Raw genomic sequence first — 24,380 nt, forward strand, 5'->3', positions numbered from 1 at the left:
TGTTTTCCTTCAGGCCTTTGACATATTTGGTTCTTGGGATTTCCTCTTGTTTCCAGGTACCATCTTGCTACTTTGTTCTCTTTGAGACTGCTAGGATTTGGGAAATTAATTTTATCTTAACTCTTTTTACTTGAGTTTGGATGGGGGAAGCTCTGATGGTATTATACAATTCAAAATTGGAAACTCTGAAAGACTCAGTAGTATGAAAGTATGAAATTCAGTAGTAGTAGGCTTGTAGCTGTTGTATTTGTAGCCATTATGGTTTATACTAAATTGATGAGCAGTGAGTTATGGGCAGCAATTTATACACACACGTGCAAATTCATATATGTTCTTTCTAACCAATAGAAAAAATTCTCTGTATGAAGTTTTGTTATTGGTGTGGACTAATATTTATGGATTTTTTTAGGCTTCCAGGGATTTCTGGAAGATGGCCTCAGAGAATGTGAAAGGTTTCCTGAGCTTATCAGTTAACTCCAGTACGTGATTTAGAATACTCCAAGTCTATTTATTTTTGACTGTGCTGGGTCTCAGTTGCTGCATGGGCTTTTCTCTAGTTGTGGTGCGTAGGGGCTATTCTTCATTGCAGTGCTCAAGCTTCTCATTGTGATGTGTTCTCTTGTTGCAGAGTATGGGTTGTAAGGCACTCAGGCACAGTAGTTGTGGCTCCCAGGTTCTAGAGCACAGGCTCAATAGTTGTGGTACACGGGCTTAATTGCTCCAAGGCATGTGGAATCTTGGACCAAGGATCGAACCTGTCTTCTTCATTGGCAGGTGGATTCTACACCATTGAACCACCAGGGAAGCCCTCCAAAGTCTGTACTTTGAGAACATTGATGATTCTGTTTCTGTATATTTTCCATTGGTACTGAGTAGTTTGGAGCCTTCTTTATAGCACAGCTGTATGTCACCTTATGATTGTTACTAACTGCTTTCATTGCATTATTTTTCATATGTCACAGATAAGTTTTTACAAGTAGTCTCAGATTGAGTTTAGCCAGGGATTGGTAAGCTGGCCAGCAGAATGTTCTGGATGTGATGGAGGCACATTTAAGTTGAAGAACAGGATCATTAGTAGGAAATGTACCCATTCTCCACCAGAATAGTCCTGAAGTGTTATGTGATGTTTTCCTTTAATCTTTCAATGTCTTCTTTTCTGAGTACAGGTGCAGAATGAGTACATGTTGTTGGTGTACCCCAGGGGGTACTTCCACCACTGACTTCCTGCAACGCTATGCATCCAAGACCCGCTCCAGTGAATTTCAGACAGCTGATGAAGACCTCTGCTACTGCTTGGAGTGTGTGGCTGAGTACCACAAAGCAAGGGACGAATTGCCATTCTTACATGAGGTAATTTATATGAGATGGGTGGTTTGCCGTTCTTACATGAGGTAATTTATATGAGATGGGCAGTTTTTCCGAGCTTGATAACTAGGAAGGGGATACATTTGAACTGTATTGGAAGCATTCAAGGAGCTTGACAGTATGATTTAAACTGTGAAGGTTAAAATACTGCTAGTACCTAACTCATTACCTGTAGAGAGTGGGTGCTGAGTAATTGCTTATTGTCTAATGAAATTGAATTGACACCTAAGGCAGAATTTTATAATTCTCCTTTTATAGTCATTTTATGTAAAGCAGTTTTATGAAATGATGTATGGGGTTTTTTTTTGCTTCCATGTTTTTATGTCATTGTGTTTGACGGTGTTACAGGCAGGTGTTTGAATGGCCAATAGTTATTTTTTTTTCCTCTTTTCATTTTTTAAAAACAGTTTAAATTATTTCTTTTAATTGGAGGCTAATTACTTTACGCTATTGTGGCTTTTGCCATACATTGACATGAGTCAGCCACGGGTGTACATGTGTCCCCCCCATCCTGAACCCCCTTCCTATCTTCCTTGCCACGCCATCCTCCTGGGTTGTCCCAGAGCACTGGCTTTGAGTGCCCGTTAACACTGGTGATCTGTTTTACACATGGTAATATACATGCTTCGATGCTATTCTCTCAAATCATCCCACCCTCGCCTTCTTCCACGTAGTCCAAAAGTTTGTTCTTTACATCTGTATCTCTTGCTGTCTTGCATATAGTGTCATTGTTACTGTCTTTTCTAAATTCCATATATATGCGTTGATATACTGTATTGTATTGGTATTTCTCTTTCTGACTTCTCTGTATGATAGGCTCCAGTTATATCTACCTCATTAGAACTGACTCAGACGTGTTCTTTTTTATAGCTGAATAATATTCCATTGTGTATATGTACCAAAACTTCCTTATCCATTTGTCTGCGATGGACATCTAGGTCCCATGTCCTAGCGGTTGTCACTGCAGTGTTGCAGTGAACATTGGGATACATGTGTCTCTTTCAGTTCTGGTTTCCTCAGTGTCCCCAGCAGCAGGATTGCTGGATCGTATGGCAGTTTTATTTCTATTTTTTTAAGGAATTGCCACATGGTTCTCCATAGTGACTATGCCAATTTGCATTCCCACCAACAATGTAAGAGGGTTCCCTTTTTTCCATACACTCTCCAACATTTATTGTTTGTAGACTTTTTGATGGCAGCCATTCTGACTGGCATGAGATGGTACCTCATTGTGGTTTTGATTTGAATTTTTCTGATAATGAGTGATGTTGAGCATCTTTTCATGTGTTTGTTAGCCATCTATCTATCTTCTTTGGGGAAATGTCTGTTTAGTTTTTTGGCCCACGTTTGATTGGGTCGTTTAGTTTTCTGGTATTGAGCTGCTTATATATTTTAGAGATTAATTTTTTGTTTTCTTTGCTGTTATTTTCTCCTATTCTGAAGGCTGCCTTTTCACCTTGCTAATAGTTTCCTTTGTTGTGCAAAGCTTTTAGGTTTAATTAGGTCCCATTTGTTTATTTTTGTTTTTATTTCCATTACTCTGGGAGGTGGAGTAATAGAGGATCTTGCTGTGATTTATGTCAGACAGTGTTCTACCTATGCTTTCCTCTAAGAGTTACTTAGTTTTTGGTCTTACATTTATATCTTTATTCCATTTTGAGTTTATTTTTGTGTATGGTGTTAGAAAATGTACTAGTTTCAATCTTTTACAGATGGTTGACCAGTTTTCCCAGCACCACTTGTTAAAGAGATTCTCTTTTCTCCATTGTATATTTTTGCCTCCTTTGTCAAAGATAAGGTGTCCATAGGTGTGTGGGTTTATCTCTGTCTGGGCTTTCTATTTTGTTCCATTGATCTGTATTTGTGTCAGTACCATACTGTCTTGATGACTAGCTTTGTAGCATAGTCTGAAGTCAGGCAGGTTGATTCCTCCAGGTCCATTTTTCTTTTTCTAGATTGCTTTGGCTATTCAAGGTCTTTTTGTATTTCCATACAAATTTTGAAATTATTTGTTCTAGTTCTGTGAGAAAATACTGTTGGTATCTTGATAGGGATTACATTGACTCTATAGATTGTTTTGGGTAGTATACTCATTTTCATTATATTGATTCTTCCACACCATGAACATGGTATATTTCTCCATCTATTTGTGTCATCTTTGATTTTTTCCATCAGTGTTTTATAGTTTTCTATATAAAAGTCTTATTTCTTTAGGTAAATTTATTCCTAAGTATTTTATTCTTATTGTTGCAGTGGTGAATGGGATTGTTTCCTTAATTTCTCTTTGTGTTTTCTGATTGTTGGTGTATAGGAATGCACGGGATTCTTGTGTATTAATTTTATATCCTGCATCTTTACTATATTCATTGATTAGCTCTAGTAATTTTCTGGTTGTGTCTTTAGGGTTTTCTATGTAGAGGATCATGTCATCTGCAAACTGAGAGTTTTACTTCTTTTCCAATCTGGATTCCCTTTATTTCTTTTTCTTCTCTGATTAGTGTGGCTAGGACTTCGAAAACTACGTTGAATAGTAGTGGTAAGAGTGGGCTTTCTTGTCTTTTTCCTGATTTTAGAGGAAATGCTTTCAGTTTTTCACCATTGAGGATACTGTTTGCTATGGGTTTGTCATATATGGCTTTTACGTTGAGGTATGTTCCTGCTATGCCTGCTTTCTGGAGTTTTTATTATTAATGGATGTTGAATTTTGTAAAAGGCTTTCTCTGTATCTGTTGAGATAATCATATGGTTTTTGTCTTTCAGTTTGTTAATATATGGTATATCACATTGATGGATTTGTGAGTATTGAACAGTCCTTGCATCCCTGGGATAAAGCCCCCTTGGTCGTGATGTATGATCTTTTTAATATGTTGTTGGATTCTGTTTGCTAGAATTTTGTTGAGGACATTTGCATCTATGTTCATCAGTGATACTGGGCTGTAGTATTCTTTTTTTGTGGCACCTTTGTCTGATTTTGTTATTTGGGTGATGCCAAATTCAGACTTAAACTGAAGAAAGTAGGGAAAACCAGTGGAAGTGAGGAATAGATTTAAGGGCCTAGATCTGATAGATAGAGTGCCTGATGAACTATGGATGGAGGTTTGTGACATTGTACAGGAGACAGGGATCAAGACCATCCCCATGGAAAATAAATGCAAAAAGGCAAAATGGCTGTCTGGGGAGGCCTTACAAGTAGCTGTGAAAAGAAGTGAAAAAAAGAGGAGAAAAGGAAAGATACAAGCATCTGAATGCAGAGTTCCAAAAGCAAGGAGAGATAAGAAAGCCTTCTTCAGTGATGAATGCAAAGAAATAGAGGAAAACAACAGAATGGGAAAGACCAGAGATCTCTTCAAGAAAATTTGAGATACCGAGGGAACATTTCCTGCAAAGATGGGCTCAGTAAAGGACAGAAATGGTATAGACCTAACAGAAGCAGAAGATGTTAAGAAGAGGTGGCAAGAATACACAGAAGAACTGTACAAAAAAGATCTTCAAGACCCGGAAAATCACGATGATGTGATCACTCACCTAGAGCCAGACATCCTGGAATGTGAAGTCAAGTGGGCCTTAGAAAACATCACTACGAACAAAGCTAATGGAGATGATGGCATTCCCGTTGAGCTATTTCAAATCCTGAAAGATGATGCTGTGAAAGTGCTGCACTCAATATGCCAGCAAGTTTGGAAAACTCAGCAGTGGCCACAGGACTGGAAAAGATCAGTTTCCATTCCAATCCCAAAGAAAGGCAATGCCAAAGAATGCTCAAACTACCACACAATGGCACTCATCTCACATGCTAGTAAAGTAATGCTCAAAATTCTCCAAGCCAGGCTTCAGCAGTACGTGAACCATGAACTTCCAGATGTTCAAGCTGGTTTTAGAAAAGGCAGAGGAACTAGAGATTAAATTGCCAACATCCGCAGGATCATGGAGAAAGGAAGAGAGTTCAGAAAAACATCTATTTCTGCTTTATTGACTATGCCAAAGCCTTTGGCTATGTGGATCGCAATACACTGGAAAATTCTTCAAGAGATGGGAATACCAGATCACTTGATCTGCCTCTTGAGAAACCTGTATGCAGGTCAGGAAGCAACAGTTAGAACTGGACATGGAACAACAAACAGACTGGTTCCAAATAGGAAAAGGAGTACGTCAAGGCTGTATCTTGTCACCCTGCTTATTTAACTTATATGCAGAGTACATCACGAGAAACGCTGGGCTGGAAGAAGCGCAAGCTGCAATCAAGATTGCTGGGAGAAATATCAAGAACCTCAGATATGCAGATGACTCCACCCTTATGGCAGAAAGTGAAGAACTAAAAAGTCTCTTGATGAAAGTGAAACACGAGAGTGAAAAAGTTGGCTCAAAGCTCAGCATTCAGAAAACAAAGATCATGGCATCTGGTCCCATCACTTCATGGGAAATAGATGGGGAAACAGTGGAAACAGTGTCAGACTTTTTCTTTTTTGGGGGCTCCAAAATCACTGCAGATGGTGATTGCAGCCATGAAATTAAAAGATGCTTACTCTTGGAAGAAAAGTTATGACCAACCTAGATAGTACATTCAAAAGCAGAGACATTACTTTACCAACAAAGGCCCATCTAGTCAAGGCTATGGTTTTTCCACTGGTCCTATATGGATGTGAGAGTTGGACAGTGAAGAAAGCTGAGCACTGAAGAATTGATGCTTTTGAAGTGTGGTGTTGGAGAATACTCTTGAGAGTCCCTTCGACTGCGAGGAGATCCAACCAGTCCATCCTAAAGGAGATCAGTCCTGGGTGTTCATTGGAAGGACTGATACTAAAGCTGAAACTCCAATACTTTGGCCACCTCATGCAAAGAGTTGACTCATTGGAAAAGACTCTGATGCTGGGAGGGAGGAGGAGAAGGGGACGACAGAGGATGAGATGGCTGGATGGCATCACCAACTTGATGGACCTGAGTTTGAGTGAACTTCGGGAGTTGGTTTTGGACAGGGAGGCCTGGCGTGCTGCAATTCATTGGATCTCAAAGAGTCGGACACAACTGAGCGACTGAACTGAACTGATAGAATGAGTTTGAGAGTTTACCCTCATCTCTGCAATTTTCTGGAAGAGTTTGAATGGGATGGGTGTTAGCACTTCTCTAAATTTTTGCTAAAATTTACCTGTGGGGTGGGGGGGGGGATTTACCTGTGAAGCCAGGTTCTGCACTTTGGTATGTTGGAAGATTTTTTATTGCAGTTTTGATTTCTGTGCCTGTGATTGGTCTGTTAAGCTTTTCTGTTTCTTCCTGCTTCAGTTTTGGAAGGTTATAATTTTCTAATTGTCCATTTCTTCCAAGTTGTTCATTTTACTGGTATATAATTGCTTATAGCAGTCTCTTAGATCTTTTGTATTTCTGTGTTGTCTGTTGTGACTTCACCATTTTCATTTCTAATTTTATGGAATTGATTCTTTTTTTTCCTTGATGAGTCTGGCTAAAGGTTTGTCTGTTTTATTTATCGTCTCAAAAAACCAGCTTTTACTTTTATTGATTTTTGCTATAGTCTCCTTCGTTTCTTTTTCACTTTATTTCTGCTCTGATTTCATGATTTCTTTCCTTCTACTAACTTCAGGATCCTTTTCACTTTTTCTAGTTGCTTTAGGTGTAAGTTAGGTTGTTTATTTGACGTTCCTCTTGTTTCTTGAGGTAGGCTTGTATTGCTTTGAGCCTACCTCTTAGCACTGCTTTTACTGAACCCCATAGATTTTGGAAAATTATTGCAAATTTTAGATTTAAATGAAGAAAGTAGGGAAAACCACTGGACCATTCATGTCTGACCTAAATCAAATCCCTTGTGATTATACACTGGAAGTGATAAATAGATTCAAGGGATTAAATGTGATAGAATGCCTGAAGAACTATGGATGGAAGTTCGTAACATTGTACAGGAGGCAGTGATTAAGACCATCTCCAAGAAAAAGAAATGCAAAAAGGCAAAATGGTAGTCTGAGAAGGCCTTAACAAATATCTGTGAAAAGAGAAGCTGAAGGCAAAGGAGAAAGGAAAGATATACCCATTTGAATGCAGAGTTCAAAGAAGAACAAGGAGAGACGAGAGCCTTCCTCAGTGATCAATGCAAAGAAATAGAGGAAAACAATAGAATGGGAAAGACTAGAGGTCTCAAGAAAATTAGAGCTACCAAGGGAACATTTCATGCAAAGATGGGCACAATAAAGGGCAGAAATGGTATGGACCTAACAGAAGCAGAAGATATTAAGATGAAGTGGCAACAATACACAGAAGAACTTTACAAAAAAGATATTCATGACTCAGATAACCACAATGGTGTGATCACTCACCTAGAGCCAGACATCCTGGAATGCGAAGTCAAGTGGGCCTTAGGAAGCCTCACTACAAACAAAGCTAGTGGAGGTGATGGAATTCCAGTTGAGCTGTCTCAAATCCTAAAAGATGATGCTGTGAAAGTGCTGCACTCAATATGCCAGCAAATTTGGAAAACTCAGTAGTGGCCACATAACAGGCAAAGGTCAGTTTTCATTCCAATGCCAAAGAAAGGCAGTGCCAAAAAATGTTCAAACTACCACATAGTTGCACTCATCTCACATGCTAGCAAAGTAATGCTCAAAATTCTCCAAGCCAGGCTTCAACAGTACATGAACTGTGAACTTCCAGATGTTCAAGCTGGCTTTAGAAAAGGCAGAGGAACCAGAGATCAAATTGCCAACATCTGTTGGATTATCGAAAAAGCAAGAGAGTTCCAGAAAAACATCTATTTCTGCTTTATTGACTATGCCAAAGCCTTTGACTGTGGATCACACAAACTGGAATATTCTTTGAGATGGAAATACCAGACCACCTGACCTGACTCCTGAGAAATATGTGTGCAAGTCAAAAAGCAACAGAACTGGACATGGCACCACAGGCTGGTTCCAAATCAGGAAAGGAGTACATCAAGGCTGTATACTGTCACCCTTCTTACTTAACTTGCAGAGTACATTATGCGAAATGCCAGGCTGGATGAAGTACAAGCTGGAATCAAGGTTGCTGGGAGAAATATCAATAACCTCGGATACGCAGATGACACCACCCTTATTGCAGAAAGTGGAGAACTAAAGAGCCTCTCGATGAAAGTGAAAGAGGAGAGTGAAAATGCTAGTTTAAAAGTCGACATTCAGAAAACGAAGATCATGGCATCCGGTCCCATCACTTCATGGCAAATAGGTGGGCAAACAATGGAAACAGTGGGAGACTTGGTTTTTTGGGTTCCAGAATCACTGCAGATGTTGATTGTAGCCTTGAAATTAAAAGATGCTTGCTTTTTTGGAAGAAAAGCTATGAGCAACCTAGACAGCATATTAGAAAACAGAGACATTACTTTGCAAACAAAGGTCCATCTAGTCAAAGCTATGTTTTTTCCAGGAGTCATGTGTGGATGTGAGACCATAAAGAAAGCTGAGTGCCAAAGGATTGATGCTTTTGAACTGTGGTATTGAAGACTCATTAGAGTCCCTTGGACTTGAAGGAGATCCAACCAGTCCATCCTAAAGGAAATCAGTCCTGAATACTCACTGGACAGACTGATGCTGAAGCTCTAGTACTTTGGCCACCTGATGCAAAGAACAGACTCACTAGAAGAGACCCTGATGCTAGGAAAGATTGAAGGCAGGAGAAGAAGGTGATGACAGAGGATGAGATGTTTGGATGGCATCACTGACTTGATGAACATGAGTTTGAGCAAGCTCCAGGAGTTGGTGATGGATAACGAGGCCTGGTGTGCTGCTGTCCGTGGGGCTGCAGAGAGTCGGACACAACTGAGCAACTGAGCTAATAGGTTTGGGATTGTCTTGTTTTCATTTGTTTCTATGCATATTTTGATTTCCTTTTTGATTTCTCTGTTGATCTGGTTATTCAGAAGCATGTTGTTCAGCCTCCATGTTTGTATTTTTAATAGTTTTTTTTCCCTGTAGTTGACATCTAATCTTAATATATTGTGATCAGGAAAGATGCTTGAAATGATTTCAGTTATTAAAAATTTCAGTTCAGTCTCTTAGTTGTGTCTGACTCTTTGTGACTGCATGAATTGCAGCACACCAGGCCTCCCTGTCCATCACCAACTCCCAGAGTTCACTCAAACTCAGGTCCATCGAGTTGGTGATGCCATCCAGCCATCTCATCCTCTGTTGTCCCGTTCTCCTCCTGCCCCCAGTCCCTCCCAGCATCAGTCTTTTCCAATGAATCAACTCTTCGTATGAGGTGGCCAAGTTTTACTAGAGTTTCAGCTTTAGCATCAGTCCTTGAAAAGAACACCCAGGACTGATCTCCTTTAGGATGGACTGGTTGGATCTCCTTGCAGTCCAAGGGACTCTCAAGAGTCTTCTCCAACACCACAGTTCAAAAGCAGTAATTCTTCGGTGCTCAGCTTTCTTCACCGTCCAACTCTCACATCCATACATGACTACTGGAAAAACCATAGCCTTACTAGACGGACCTTTGTTGGCAGGTGTTTTTTCATGTTTTTGTCTCTGGCCAACCCATGGTTTGGGTAGCTATCTCATATGAGCTCCTCAGATTGTCTTCAGGACATTCAGGCCCGGTCCTTACCCTAAGGACCAGTGATGCAGCCTGTGCCTCCCTGCACAGTCCCCAGTCACTGGTGGCAGACTTAAGCGTCTGTGCCACTTCTCCATCTCTGCTTATAGTGTGGTTAGGCACATATTCTCTGGGGTTTTTTTTTTTTTTTTCTTGCCCTTCCAGTTATGTTGCCCTCTGAGATTCCAAAACTCCCCATAGAGAGGCATGTGAGAGGGTTTCCTACTGTTGGAAACTTCTTCACGACTCCCTCCTCAGGACGTTCTCCGTCCCTAAATCTTTTGTCCCTGAATTGTCTTATATTTTGCCCTACCTCCTTTCAAAGAGATTGGGCTGCCTTTCTGGATGCCTGATGTCTTCCACCAGTGTTCAGAAGTTGTTTTGTGGAAGTTGCTTAACATTCAAATGATCTTCTCATAAATTTGTGGGGAGAGAGTGGTCTCCCTGTCCTATTCCTCTGCCTTCTTGGGACTACTCCTCTTTTCATTTTTTTAATGGGTAGGTGGTATAAGTCAGTGAAGTGAAAGTGTTAGTTGCTCAGTCCTCTCGTGACTCTTTGGATCCGATGAACACTTAGCAGCTCCTCTGTCTATGGAATTCTCCTGACAGGAATACTGGAGTGGGTAACCCTTCCTTGCTCTAGGGAATCTTCCTGACCCAGAAACTGAACCTTAGTCTCCTGCATTGCAGGTGGATTCTTTACCACCTGAGCTACCAGGGAAGCCCCCAAAGTCAGTAAGGAGAAGTATATTTTTTAGTGATAGTAACCAAAATGAAACATATAATTTTAAATGTGTGGCTGTGAATATTTAGTTTATTACATATATCTGATGGAAAATGAACACAGACCATAGAGATATGTATAATACTACAAAGAGGAGAGGGGATGATTACTTACGAACCTACTGAAAAAACTCGGACGTGTACAGAATTCTCTAGCTATGAACCTAAGTAGTGTCTTTATGCTAAAACTGATGTTTCAAGGCAGTTACCTCTGCCTGGAACGTGAAAGGGGAGTCACAGAAGGCCCAGCTTGTGCCTCAACAAAGAAGCTCCACCTTCTCCTTTCCAACAGAGGGTAGTTGACAGAGATACTGATGTATTTATAGCAAAACTCCGCAAAAGCAATGTTTTAAACATCTCACACTCTGTGTGCTCATGTTCCTGTATCATAAAAGCCACTTAAAAGTCACTAAGCCATGTTTAGTGAGTCTTTAAATAAATCTAATATGTGGTGTTAGTACTTCTCTAAACTTGTGAATTTTTATACTCAGGAAAAGGCTTTCTAGAAGGATCACTGCATGCAGTATATTTTGTTGATAATAAGATACAGAGCACACGGTTCATTTTTCTTTTCCTGTAGGTTTTATGGGAATTAGAAACCTTACGTCTCATAAATCACTTTGAAAGATCCATGAAGGCAGAAATTGGAGATGATGATGAGTTATATATAGTAGACAACAACGGAGAGGCACAGCTGTTCGACTTCACTGGCCAAGACTTTGAAAATAAGCTTCGAGTTCCTCTTCTTGAAATACTGAAATATCCATATTTGCTTTTACATGAGCATGTCAGTGAGTATCTTGGGTGTTTTCACAGTTGTATCAGTTTTATTTTAAGAATTGTAAGAATTTTGGTTATCTGTATTGAAAAATCTGTTCCTTAAATGTGTAATTAGGGTACTTGGTATTTTTTCCAAACATAGTAAAGTGAATTACACAGTGAATACCATATGTATACCACATAGATGATTCTACAGTTGTTAACATGTAACTCTACTTGCTTTATCTGTCCATTTATTCATCTGTTCATTCATTTAATTTTCATTCTTGGAATCTGTCTATAGCAGGGTTTTCAGACCTGGCACTGTTGACATTTTGAACTGGATAATTCTTGGTGGGTGGGCCTGTAGGATGTTACAGGAACATCCCTCACCTCTTTCCACTAGATGTCAGTAGTGGCTTTCTCTCCCTTCTGCCCTGGTTGTGACCACCAAAAATGTCTTTGCTGTTAAGTCACTTCAGTCGTGTCCAACTCTGTGCGACCCCATAGACAGCAGCCCACCAGACTCCCCCGCGCCTGGGATTCTCCAGGCAAGAACACTGGAGTGGGTTGCCATTTCCTTCTCCAGTGCATGAAAGTGAAAAGTGAAAGTGAAGTCTCTCAGTCGTGTCCGACTCTTAGCGACCCCATGGACCGCAGCCTACCAGGCTCCTCCATCCATAGGATTATCCAGGCAAGAGTGCTGGAGTGGGGTGCCATTGCCTTCTTTGAAAAATGTCCCTGGATAGTGTCAAATGTCCCATGGGAGTTAGGGGGTGGGGCCAGACAGAGGCAAAATTGCCAGATTCAGAACCACTGGTCTGTAGTAGTTTTTAGTAATTACTATGACATAGCATATTATAACTGCCTAGATTTTGGTCCTTTGTATTTGAATTTCTTAATAAAAGTCTCTTGAAGACATTTTTCTGATCTGTCAAATCTAACAAAACAATAGTACCTTTAGGTACCTACTACTGTATCTAGGCCATGTTCAGATTTTTCCAGTAGTTGCAGAATTGTTTTGGCAGATTTATTTAAATTAGGGTGCAGTCAAGGACTTTGCATTGGTTCCATTTAGTTTGTGTTTCTTACGTCTTTTAATCCAGAATCATTCACATACACGCACACACATTTTTTTTATTTGCCATAACTTTTGCTGAGACCAGGAGGTTGCCCTGTAGAATAATGCACTTCCTAGATTTTTTGATCGCTATCTTGTCATGTTATTTAACTTATTTCTCTATTCTGTTTCAGTATACTGAAAAGTAGATCTAAAGATTTACTAGAGAAATCAGTTCTTTCTAAATAAATTCAAAACAGATTTTTAAACTCTTTAATAAGCCACTTTTTAAGCATTTATTAAACAGTACCATATCCAGAAAAGTATATAAGTTTAGTTTTTCATAAATTAAACACACTTGTGTACCTGGCATCCAGGTCAAGAAACAAAAAAAAAACATCAACACCCCAGGAGCTCTTCTCCTACTTTTCCAGTCATTATTCCTCTTCCCCAAAGTTAACCACTGTCACTGTGATATTCTTTTGAGGCTTGATGAGTTGGCTCATCTGATAGGATGCATGTGTAAGTCTGTTCAGTACACTTCTGGAAGTAATGAAATTTCCAAAAAGCAGTGGGATTAGGATAGTGCTGGCACAGATAGACTGATGGATGGGAACAGTGTAGAGAGTCGAGAAGGAAACCAGGTATATTTGGGGAATTTAGTGTTTGATGATGATAGTATTTCAACCAGTGGAGGAAATGGGGTACTCAGTAACTCAGAGTAGGACAAAATAGCCATTTGTGGATAAAGTTGTTACCACTCTGATACAAAATGAAGTCCACATGGGGTCAACATGTAAAATACTAATGGGATTGGACTATAACCCTACTTCCAAGAAGATGCCCTCTGGAGATAATTATGCTCTGTGTGAAAGAAGATGTTTATACTAGTAAAGTCAGTCAGTCATAGGACTATATTATGAATTACATGATGACTACTATATATATATCGCAGACTTTCATGACTACCATATATATAACACAGTCTTTCAGAAGATTGAATATTGCTCCTACATTTATACAGTTTTTTGCCTCAGTTTTAAAAAAAATGAGAAACTTTTCATTTACTTACAGAGTAACTGAAGGAGCAAGACAGATTTAGGGAATCTCGTTAAGCTGATAAGTTTTGTCTTACATTTACTGCTTTATTTTTTCTATTTAGATGAATTATGTGTTGAAGCACTTTGCCGGATGGAACAAGCTAATTGCTCCTTTCAAGTTTTTGACAAACATCCAGGGATCTATTTATTTTTGGTTCATCCCAATGAAATGGTAAGTGTCAGTGACATGCAGTAGAAGAGGATATCTTCTTTTGTACCAATAGATGACTGACTAGAAATTTTGGTGTGTACTTTGTGTAAAATATTTGCCAAAATTATTCTTTTGTTGTAAAATTACTGCAGTTAAGGAGAGAGTGCTTTAGTGGGGGTGGAGGGCCCAAAGAAGAAGAGATTTAAGAGAGTAGGGAATCCGACTGATAGGTGATGCTCCAATTTGAAAGCCAAGGGGATGATTCAGACTTCTTTTAATATGTTGATCTGAGCCAATGAAGGACTGTTCTCTGTTGCTTTTCTTGCCAGCCTGCCCCACTCCAAGCACGTGGAAATACCACTTAAAACATTTAAAATTTGTTAGTGAATGAGGTTTTTAAAAGGTAATGGCGTATGGGGAGGACAAGATTAGTTACTAGGTGCTGGACAGAAGGAGGAACGTAAGAATCAGAGCAGTAGGTAGAACAGAAACAGAGAGCAACCCCAGAGTTTTGGAACCTGACGTTGAGCTGATGGCTGGGGTTTGCAGATTTATCACATGCGGTGAGACAGCAGGTGCTGTGGGTCTGTATATGTTGGCCTCTTGAGTTACAGTGTTAAGAAAAAAGCTGTGTAGGGCAGTTCTGCTGATGGAGGGCCAGTAAAGAGCCTGTAAGTGGCAAAGAACATGGTAATGGTGTTTCAAGAAAAATGATGATGAATTTCAGTCTCTTCCGTGCCAAACCCTAACAATGATAGAAAAAATTCAAAACAGAGGAATTTGAAAAGCTGTAATCACACAATTCAAGAAGTAAATGTTCCTTTGAACCAGTAAGGGAGCATAAGCACAAGGTGATGAGCAGTGGAAACTTGTAGGCCTGGCTGGCAGTAGGTAGCAAGGGATTGAGTTTATGCAGGATAACAGGAATTACAAGTATACTCGATGCTAGGGTAGACCCAGAGTCAAGGCCTCTGCTTAAATGAGATGGGGCCTGCCTTGCTGTGAAAGAAGGTTGACAGAAATTACCACCAGTAGCTGTCCAGGACTGGCTTTCTTAAAGCTGGAAATGAGTAGAGGAAGCTGGTCCAGCTGAGCAACCAGGATCTGGTCCTGCCATTGCAGGCTTCAGGACTGAGTCTGCAGAGCCAGGAGTGACTGGATTCTTCACTATAAGCTTATTTTACAGGTGAGGAAACTGAGTCAGGAGACTTATCCACAGTTATACATTCTAGTTTGTGGTGACTGGGATTTGTGTACAGGCAACCTGACCCCGGTGATAGAAGCAAGGTCCCATGCTATAAAGAGCAGTGTTGCATAGGAACCTGGACTGTCAGGTCCATGAATCAAGGCAAATTGGAAGTGGTCAAACAAGAGATGGCAAGAGAGAACGTAGACATGCTAGGAATCAGTGAACTAAAATGGACTGGAATGGGTGAATTTAACTCAGATGACCATTATATCTACTACTGCGGCAGGAATCCCTCAGAAGAAATGGAGTAGCCATCATGGTCAACAAGAGAGTCCGAAATGCAGTACTTTGATGCAGTCTCAAAAATGACAGAATGATCTCTATTCGTCTCCAAGGCAGACTATTCAATATCACAGTTATCCAAGTCTGTGCCCCAATCAGTAATGCTGAAGAAGCTGAAGTTGACGGTTTTATGAAGACCTATAAGACCTTTTAGAACTAACACCCAAAAAAGATGTCCTTTTCATTATACGGGACTGGAATGCAAAAGTAGGAAGTCAAGAAAGACCTGGAGTAACAGGCAAATTTGGCCTTGGAATGCAGAATGAAGCAGGGCAAAGACTAATAGAGTTTTGCCAAGAAAATGCACTGGTCATAGCAAACACCCTCTTCCAACAACACAAGAGAAGACTTTACACATGGACATCACCAGATGGTCACAGCGAAATGAGATTGATTATATTCTTTGCAGCCAAAGATGGAGAAGCTCTATAGAGTCAGCAAAAACAAGACCAAAAACAAGATCTGACTGTGGCTCAGATCATGAACTCCTTATTACCAAATTCAGACTCAAATTGAAAAAAATAGGGAAAACCACTAGACCATTCAGGTTATGACCTAAATCAAATTCCTTATGATTATACAGTGGAAGTGAGAAATAGATTTAAGGGCCTAGATCTGATAGAGTGCCCAGTGAACTATGGACGGAGGTTCGTGACATTGTACAGGAGACAGGGATCAAGACCATGCCCATTGAAAAAAAAATGCAAAAAAGCAAAATGGCTGTCTGGGGAGGCCTTACAAATAGCTGTGAAAAGAAGAGAAGCGAAAAGCCAAGGCGAAAAGGAAAGATACAAGCATCTGAATGCAGAGTTCCAGAGAATAGCAAGAAGAGATAAGAAAGCCTTCTTCAGGGATCAGTGCAAAGAAATAGAGGAAAAGAACAGAATGGGAAAGACTAGAGATCTCTTCAAGAAAATTAGAGATACCAAGGGAACATTTCATGCAAAGATGGGCTCGATAAAGGACAGATATGGTCTGGACCTAACAGAAGCAGAAGATGTTAAGAAGAGGTGGCAAGAATACACAGAAGAACTGTACAAAAAAGATCTTCACGACCCAGATAATCACGATGGTGTGATCATTCACCTAGAGCCAGACATCCTGGAATGTGAAGTCAAGTGGGCCTTAGAAAGTATCACTACGAACAAAGCTGGTGGAGGTGATGGAATTCCAGTTGAGCTATTTCAAATCCTGAAAGATGACGCTGTGAAAGTGCTGCACTCAATATGCCAGCAAGTTTGGAAAACTCAGCAGTGGCCACAGGACTGGAAAAGATCAGTTTCCATTCCAATCCCAAAGAAAGGCAATGCCAAACAATGCTCAAACTACCACACAATGGTACTCATCTCACATGCTAGTAAAGTAATGCTCAAAATTCTCCAAGCAGGCTTCAGCAATATGTGAACCGTGAACTTCCAGATGTTCAAGCTGGTTTTAGAAAAGGCAGAGGGACCAGAGATCAAATTGCCAACATCCACTGGATCATGGAAAAAGCAAGAGAGTTCCAGAAAAACATCTATTTCTGCTTTATTGACTATGCCAAAGCCTTTGACTGTGTGGATCACAATAAACTATGGAAAATTCCTCAAGAGATGGGAATACAGACCACCTGACCTGCCTCTTGAGAAATCTGTATGCAGGTCAGGAAGCAACAGTTAGAACTGGACATGGAACAACAGACTGGTTCCAAATAGGAAAAGGAGTACGTCAAGGCTGTATATTGTCACCCTGCTTATTTAACTTATATGCAGAGTACATCATGAGAAATACAGGACTGGAAGAAGCACAAGCTGGAATTAAGTTTGTGGGGAGAAATATCAATAACCTGAGATATGCAGATGACACCACCCTTATGGCAGAAAGTGAAGAGGAACAAAAGAGCCTCTTGATGAAAGTGAAAGAGGAGAGTAAATAAGTTGGCCTAAAGCTCAGCATTCAGAAAATGAAGATCATGGCATCCGGTCTCATCACTTCATGGGAAATAGATGGGAAACAGTGGAAACAGTGTCAGACTTTATTTTTTGGGGCTCCAAAATAACTGCAGATGGTGATTGCAGCCATGAAATTAAAAGATGCTTACTCCTTGGAAGAAAAGTTATGACCAACCTAAATAGCATATTCAAAAGCAGAGACATAACTTTGCCAACAAAGGTCTGTCTAATCAAGGCTATGGTTTTTCCTGTGGTCATGTATGGATGTGAGAGTTGGACTGTGAAGAAGGCTGAGCACCGAAGAATTGATGCTTTTGAACTGTGGTGTTGGAGAAGACTCTTGAGAGCCCCTTGGACTGCAAGGAGATCCAACCAGTCCATTCTGAAGGAGATCAGCCCTGGAATTTCTTTGGAAGGACTGATGCTAAAGCTGAAACTCCAATACTTTGGCCATCTCATGTGAAGAGTTGACTCATTAGAAAGGACTCTGATGCTGGGAGGGATTGGGGGCAGGAGGAGAAGGGGATGGATGACAGGATGAGATGGCTGGATGGCATCACTGACTCGATGGACATGAGTCTGAGTGAACTCCGGGAGTTGGTGTTGGACAGGGATGCCTGGCGTGCTGCGATTCATGGGGTCGCAAGGAATCGGACTCGACTGAGCGACTGAACTGAACATGACCCCATAAAGTAGGCTGTGGGAGAGGGCTCATGTTGGGTGGTCATACACCTAGGTGTGCATTCTGGGTGGATCATTCGCCAACTGTGGGACTTTGGGCAAGCCCCTCACCTATTGGGATTCCCTGGTGGCTCAGCTGGTAAAAGATCTGCCTGCAGTGCAGGATACTTGGGTTTGAATCCTGGTTGGGGAAGATCACTTGGAGAAGGGAATGGCAACCCACTCCAGTAGTCTTGTCTGGAAAATCCCATGGATGGAGGGGCCTGATAGGCTGCAGTCCATGGGGTCACTAAGAGTCGGACACGATTGAGCGACTTCACTTTCACTTTTCACTTTCATGCATTGGAGAAGGAAATGGCAACCCACTCCAGTGTTCTTGCCTGGAGAATCTCAGGGGCCGGGGAGCCTAGTGGGCTGCAGTCTATGGGGTCGCACAGAGTCGGGCATGACTGAAGCGACTTAGCAGCAGCAGCAGCAGCAGCAATGAGGCTATAGGCTCTATGGCAGGGCTATTGGCAGCCTACCTCCAAGAGTATTTATCCCATGATGTGCCTCCCAGGTCTGCTGCTCCCAGTGCCCCTGCCGACCCATGGTTTCACTGTTCTGTTCTGTGTTGTGAAGTCGCTCAGTTGTGTCCAACTGTTTGCGACCCCATGGACTGTACTGGAGACCCTCAAACATGCAAGGCAGGTCTGGCCCAATCTCTTGCGGGGGTCACTGCTCCTTTCCCCTGGGTCCTGGTACACACGGCCTTTTTTTTTTGTGGTCTTCAAGAGTTCTGTTTCTCCCAAGTCTTTGCCAAATGCCAAGGTTGGGAAGGCTGATGTGGGGCCTAGAACCTTTGCAACAGTGAGAGAACTTCTTCGGTATTAATTGTTCTCCAGTTTGTGGGTTGTCACCTGGTGAGATTGGGATTTGATTTTAACGTGTCTGCAGCCCTCCTACCATAACGTTGCCGCTTCTCCTTTGTCCTAGAAGTTCTTACAAGACCTTCTAGAACTAACACCCAAAAAAGATAACCTTTTCATCACAGGAGACTGGAATATAAAAGTAGGAAGTCAAGAAAACCTGGAGTAACAGGCAAGTTTCATCTTGGAGTACTAAATGAAGCAGGACAAAGGCTAACAGAGTTTGGGCAAGAGAACACACTGGTCATAGCAAACACCCTCTTCTAACAACACAAGAAACTACTCTACACTTGGAAATCACGAGATGGTCAGTACCAAAATCATATTGATGATAAACATGTCAGCAAATTTGGAAAACTCACCAGTGGCCACAGGACTGGAACAGGTCAGTTTTCATTCCAGTCCCAAAGAAAGGCAATGCCAAAGAATGCTCAAACTACCACACAATTGCACTCATCTACACGCTAGTAAAGTAATGCTCAAAATTCTCCAAGCCAGGCTTCAGCAATACATGAACCGTGAACTTCCAGATGTTCAAGCTGGTTTTAGAAAAGACAGAGGAACCAGAGATCAAATTGCTAAATCCACTGGATCATGGAAGAAGCAAGAGAGTTCCAGAAAAACATCTATTTCTGCTTTATTGACTATGCCAAAGCCTTTGGCAATGTGGATCATAATAAATTGTGGAAAATTCTTCAAGAGATGGGAATACCAGACCACCTGACCTGCCCCTTGAGAAACCCATATGCAGGTCAGGAAGCAGGTTAGAGCTGGACATGGAACAACAAACAGACTGGTTCCAAATAGGAAAAGGAGTACATCAAGGCTGTATATTCTCACCCTGTTTATTTAACATATATGCAGAGTACATTAATGAGAAACACAGGGCTGGAGGAAGCACAAGCTGGAATCAAGATTGTGGGGAGAAATATCAAGAACCTCAGATATGCAGATGATACCACCCTTGTGGCAGAAAGTGAAGAACAGCTAAAAAGCCTCTTGATGAGATTGAAAGAGGAGAGTGAAAAAGTTGGCTTAAAGCTCAACATTCAGAAAACAAAGATCATGGCATCTGGTCCCATCACCTCATGGGAAATAGATGGGGAAACAGTGTCAGACTTTATTTTTCTGGGCTCTGAAATCACTGCAGTTGGTCATTGCAGCCATGAAATTAAAAGACGCTTTCTACTTGGAAGGTAAGTTATGACCAACCTAGACAGCATATTGAAAAGCAGAGACATTACTTTGACAACAAAGGTCTGTCTAGTCAAGGTTATGGTTTTTCCAGTAGTCCTATATGGATGTGAGAGTTGGAGTATAAGGAAAGCTGAGCGCTGAGAAATTAATGCTTTTGAACTGTGGTGTTGGAGAAGACTCTCGAGAGTCCCTTGGACTGCAAGGAGATCCAATCAGTCCATCCTAAAGGAAATCAGTCCTGGGTGTTCATTGGAGGGACTGATGTTGAAGCTAAAACTCCAATACTTTGGCCACCTCATGCGGAGAGCTGAGTCATTTGAAAAGACCCTGATGCTGGGTAAGTTTGAGAGCAGGAGAAGGGGATGACAGAATGAGATGGTTGAATGGCATCACCGACACAATGGACATGGGTTTGGGTGGACTCCAGGAGTTGGTGATGGATCGGGAAGCCTGGCGTCCTGTGGTCCATGTGGTCGCCAAGAGTTGGACACAACTGAGTGACTGAACTGAACTGATATATATTCCTTGCTGCTGAGGATGCAGAAGCTCTTTACAGTCAGCAAAAACAAGACCTGGAGTTTACTGTGGCTCAGATCATGACTCCTTATTCCAAAACTCAGGCTTAAATTGAATAAAGTAGCGGAAACCACTTGGCCATTCAGATATAGTGGTTATGATGATACAGTAGAGGTGATGAATAGATTCAAGGGATTAGATCTGTTAGACGGAAAAACTATGGAAGAAGGTTTGTAACATTGTGTAGGAAGTAGTGACTAAAACCATCCCAAAGAAAAATGCAAGAAGGCAAAGTGGTTTTCTGGGGAGACCTTTACAGATAGCTGAGAAAAGAAGTGAAAGGCGAAGGAGAAAAGGAAAGATAAACCTAGCTGAATGCAGAGTTTCAGAAAACATTCAGGAGATAAGAGTCTTAAGTGAAAAGTGCAAGGAAATAGAGAAAAACAATAGAATGGGAAAGACTAGAGATCTTCAAGAAAATTGGAGATACCAAGGGAAAATTTGATGCAAGGATGGGCACAATAAAGGACAAAAACAGCAAGGACCTGACTTTAGCAGAAGAAATTAAGAAGAGGTGGCAAGAATACACAGAAGAACTATACAAAAAATGTCTTAATGACCCAGATAACCACAATGGTGTGATCACTCAGAAATAGACATCCTGGAGTATGAAACAAGTGGGTCTTAGGAGGCATCACTATAAACAAAGCTAGTGAAGGTGATGGAATTCCAGCTAAACTATTTAAAATTGTAAAAGATGATTCTGTAAAAGTGCTGTACTGAATATGTCAGCAAATTTGGAAAACTCAGCAGTAGTCACAGAACTGAGAAATGTCACTTTTCATTGCAGTGCCAAAGAAAGTAAGTGAAAGTGAAGTCACTCAGTCGTGTGCAACTCTTTGCGACTCCATGGACTGTACCCTACCAGGCTTCTCCCTCCATGGAATTCTCCAGGCAAGAGTACTGGAGTGGATTGCCATTTCCTTCTCCAGGGGATCTTCCCGACTCAGGGATCGAACCTGGGTCTCCTGCATTCCAGGCAGACGCTTTAACCTCTGAGCCACCAGGGAAGCAGGGCAATGCCAAAGAATGTTCAAACTACTGTACAGTTGAGCTTATTTCATATGTTGGCAAAGTAAAGCTCAAAATGCTTCAAGTTAGGCTTCAGCAGTATGTGAACTTGAGAACTTCCAGATAGATGAACAAGCTGGTTTAAAAAAGGCAGAAACCAGAGGTCAAATTGCCAACATTCATTGGATCAAAACATCTGCTTCATTGACTAGGCTAAAGCCTTTGTGTGGATCACAGCAAACTGGAAAATTCTTAAAACGGATGGGAATACCAGACCACCTTACTTGTCTTGTGAGAAACCTGTATGCAAGTCAAGAAGCAACAGTTAGAACCAGACATGAAACAACAGACTGGTTCAAAATTGAGAAAGGAGTACATCAAGGCTGATATTATCACTCTGCTTATCTAACTTATATTCAGAGTATATCATGCAAAATGTTCAACTGGATGAATCAGAAACTGGAGTACGTCAAGGCTGTATATTGTCACCCTGCTTATTTAACTTATATGCAGAGTACATCACGAGAAATGCTGGGCTGGAAGAAGCACCAGCAGGAATCAAGATTGCCAAGAGAAATATCAATAACCTCAGGCATGCAGATGACACCACCCTATGGCAGAAAGTGAAGAGGAACTAAAGAGCCTCTTGATGAAAGTGAAAGAGGAGAGTGAAAAAGTTGGCTTCAAGGTCAACATTCAGAAAACGAAGATCATGGCATCTGGTCCCATCACTTCATGGGAAATAGATGGGGACACGGTGGAAACAGTGTCAGACTTTCTTTTTTGGGGCTCCAAAATCACTGCAGATGGTGATTGCAGCCATGAAATTAAAAGACGTTTACTCCTTGGAAGGAAAGTTATGATCAACCTAGATAGCATATTGAAAAGCAGAGACATTACTTTGACAACAAAGGTCCATCTAGTCAAGGCTATGGTTTTTCCAGTGGTCCTGTATCGATGTGAGAGTTGGACTGTGAAGAAAGCTGAGCACCGAAGAATTGATGCTTTTGAACTGTGGTGTTGGAGAAGACTCTTGAGAATCCCTTGGACTGCAAGGAGATCCAACCAGTCCATTCTAAAGGAGGTTAGTCCTGGGTGTTTTTTGGAAGGACTGATGCTAAAGCTGAAACTCCAATACTTTGGCTACCTCATGTGAAGTGTTGACTCATTGGAAAAGACTGATGCTGGGAGGGATTGAGGGCAGGAGGAGAAGGGGACGACAGAGGATGAGATGGCTGGATGACATGGACATGAGTTTGAGTGAACTCTGGGAGTTGGTGATGGACAGGGAGGCCTGGTGTGCTGTGACTCATGGGGTCGCAGAGTCGGATGTGACTGAGCAACTGAACTGAAGAAGTATCAACAGCCTCAGATATGCAGATGATACCAATCTGATGGCAGTAAGCGAAGAGGAACCAAGAGCCTCTTTGATGAAAGAGGAGTGCAAAAGTTGGCTCAAAACTCAGCATTCAGAAAACTAAGGTCATGGCACCTGGTCTCATCACTTCGTGGCAATTAGATGGAGGAAAATGTGGAAACAGTGACACATTTCCTTTTCTTGGACTCTAAAATCACTGTGGATGGTGACTGCAGCCATCAAATTAAAAGACACTTAACCCCTTGGAAGAAAAGCTGTAACAATCCTAGATAATGTTTTAAGAAGCAGAGATATCACTTTGCTGACAAAAGTCTGTATAATCAAAGGTATAGTTTTTCCAGTGTCAGATAACGGATATGAGAGTTGGACCATAAAGAAGGCTGAGTGCAGAAGAGTTGCTGCTTTCAAATTGTGCTGGTGAAGACTCGAGAGTCCCTTAGACAGCAAAGAGATCAAACTAGTCAATCTTACAGGAAATCAGCCCTAAATACTCATTGGAAGGAGTGATGTTGAAACTGAAGCTTCAATACTTTGGCCACCTGATGCGAAGAGCCAACTGACTCATTGGAAAAGACCCTGATGCTGGGAAAGATTGAGGGCAGGAGAAGAGGGCAACAGAGAATGAGATGGTTGGATAGCATCATTGAGTCAGTAGACATGAGTTTGTGCGAACTCTGCGAGATAGTGAAGAACAGGGAAACCTGATGTGCTGTAGTCCATGGGGTTGCAGGGTTGGACATTACTTAGTGACTGAATAACAGCATGGTGCATTTGTCTCCTTTGATGTGCTGTAGTCCATGGGGTTGCAGGGTTGGACATTACTTAGTGACTGAACCAACAGCATGGTGCATTTGTTTCCTTTGATTTGGAACATTTCCCCAGCCTTGTGTTTTTTTGTGTTTTGTTTTTTGGCTGCTCTGGTTCAAAATCACTGCAGATGACTGCAGCCATGAAATAAAAAGACGCTTACTCCTTGGAAGGAAAGTTATGATCAACCTAGATAGCATATTGAAAAGCAGAGACATTACTTTGCCAACAAAGGGTCTATCTAGTCAAGGCTGTGGTTTTTCCAGTAGTCATGTATGGATGTGAGAGTTGGACAGTGAAGAAAGCTGAGCGCCGAAGAATTGATGCTTTTGAACTGTGGTGTTGGAGAAGACTCTTGAGAGCCCCTTGGACTGCAAGGAGATCCAACCAGTCTATCCTAAAAGAGATCAGTCCTGGGTGTTCATTGGAAGGAGTGATACTGAAGCTGAAACTCCAATACTTTGGCCTCTTCATGCGAAGAGTAGACTCATTGGAAAAGACCCTGATGCTGGGAAGGATTGGGGGCAGGAGGAGAAGGGGACGACAGAGGATGAGATGGCTGGATGGTATC

The 24,380-nt window shown here is 41.4% G+C and overlaps 1 protein-coding gene and 1 non-coding gene across 10 annotated transcripts in view; one reads left to right on the forward strand and one right to left on the reverse strand.

The window, feature by feature from the left end:
- SETX (senataxin) overlaps positions 1-24,380 on the forward strand; it is a 97,183-nt gene that overhangs the window by 8,290 nt on the left and 64,513 nt on the right. For 8 of the 9 annotated variants that reach the window (XR_009600089.1, XM_042248025.2, XM_060413760.1 and 5 more), the window contains 3 exons: positions 1,167-1,350; positions 11,300-11,510; positions 13,701-13,810. Coding sequence is in view for 8 of the 9 variants with exons in the window: in XM_042248025.2 (XP_042103959.1) it covers positions 1,167-1,350; positions 11,300-11,510; positions 13,701-13,810 (505 nt within the window). In the remaining variant the exon portion in view is untranslated. Of the gene's footprint in view, positions 1-1,166; positions 1,351-8,766; positions 9,179-11,299; positions 11,511-13,700; positions 13,811-24,380 lie in introns of those variants that run through there. The other variant, XM_060413759.1, reaches the window with a different exon arrangement.
- On the reverse strand, positions 21,551-21,623 carry TRNAS-GGA (transfer RNA serine (anticodon GGA)). The gene has a single exon. It is a non-coding gene; the product is annotated as a tRNA-Ser (tRNA).

This window comes from Ovis aries, chromosome 3 (assembly GCF_016772045.2).
Source record: "Ovis aries strain OAR_USU_Benz2616 breed Rambouillet chromosome 3, ARS-UI_Ramb_v3.0, whole genome shotgun sequence".
In the NCBI taxonomy this organism is placed as follows: domain Eukaryota; kingdom Metazoa; phylum Chordata; class Mammalia; order Artiodactyla; family Bovidae; genus Ovis; species Ovis aries.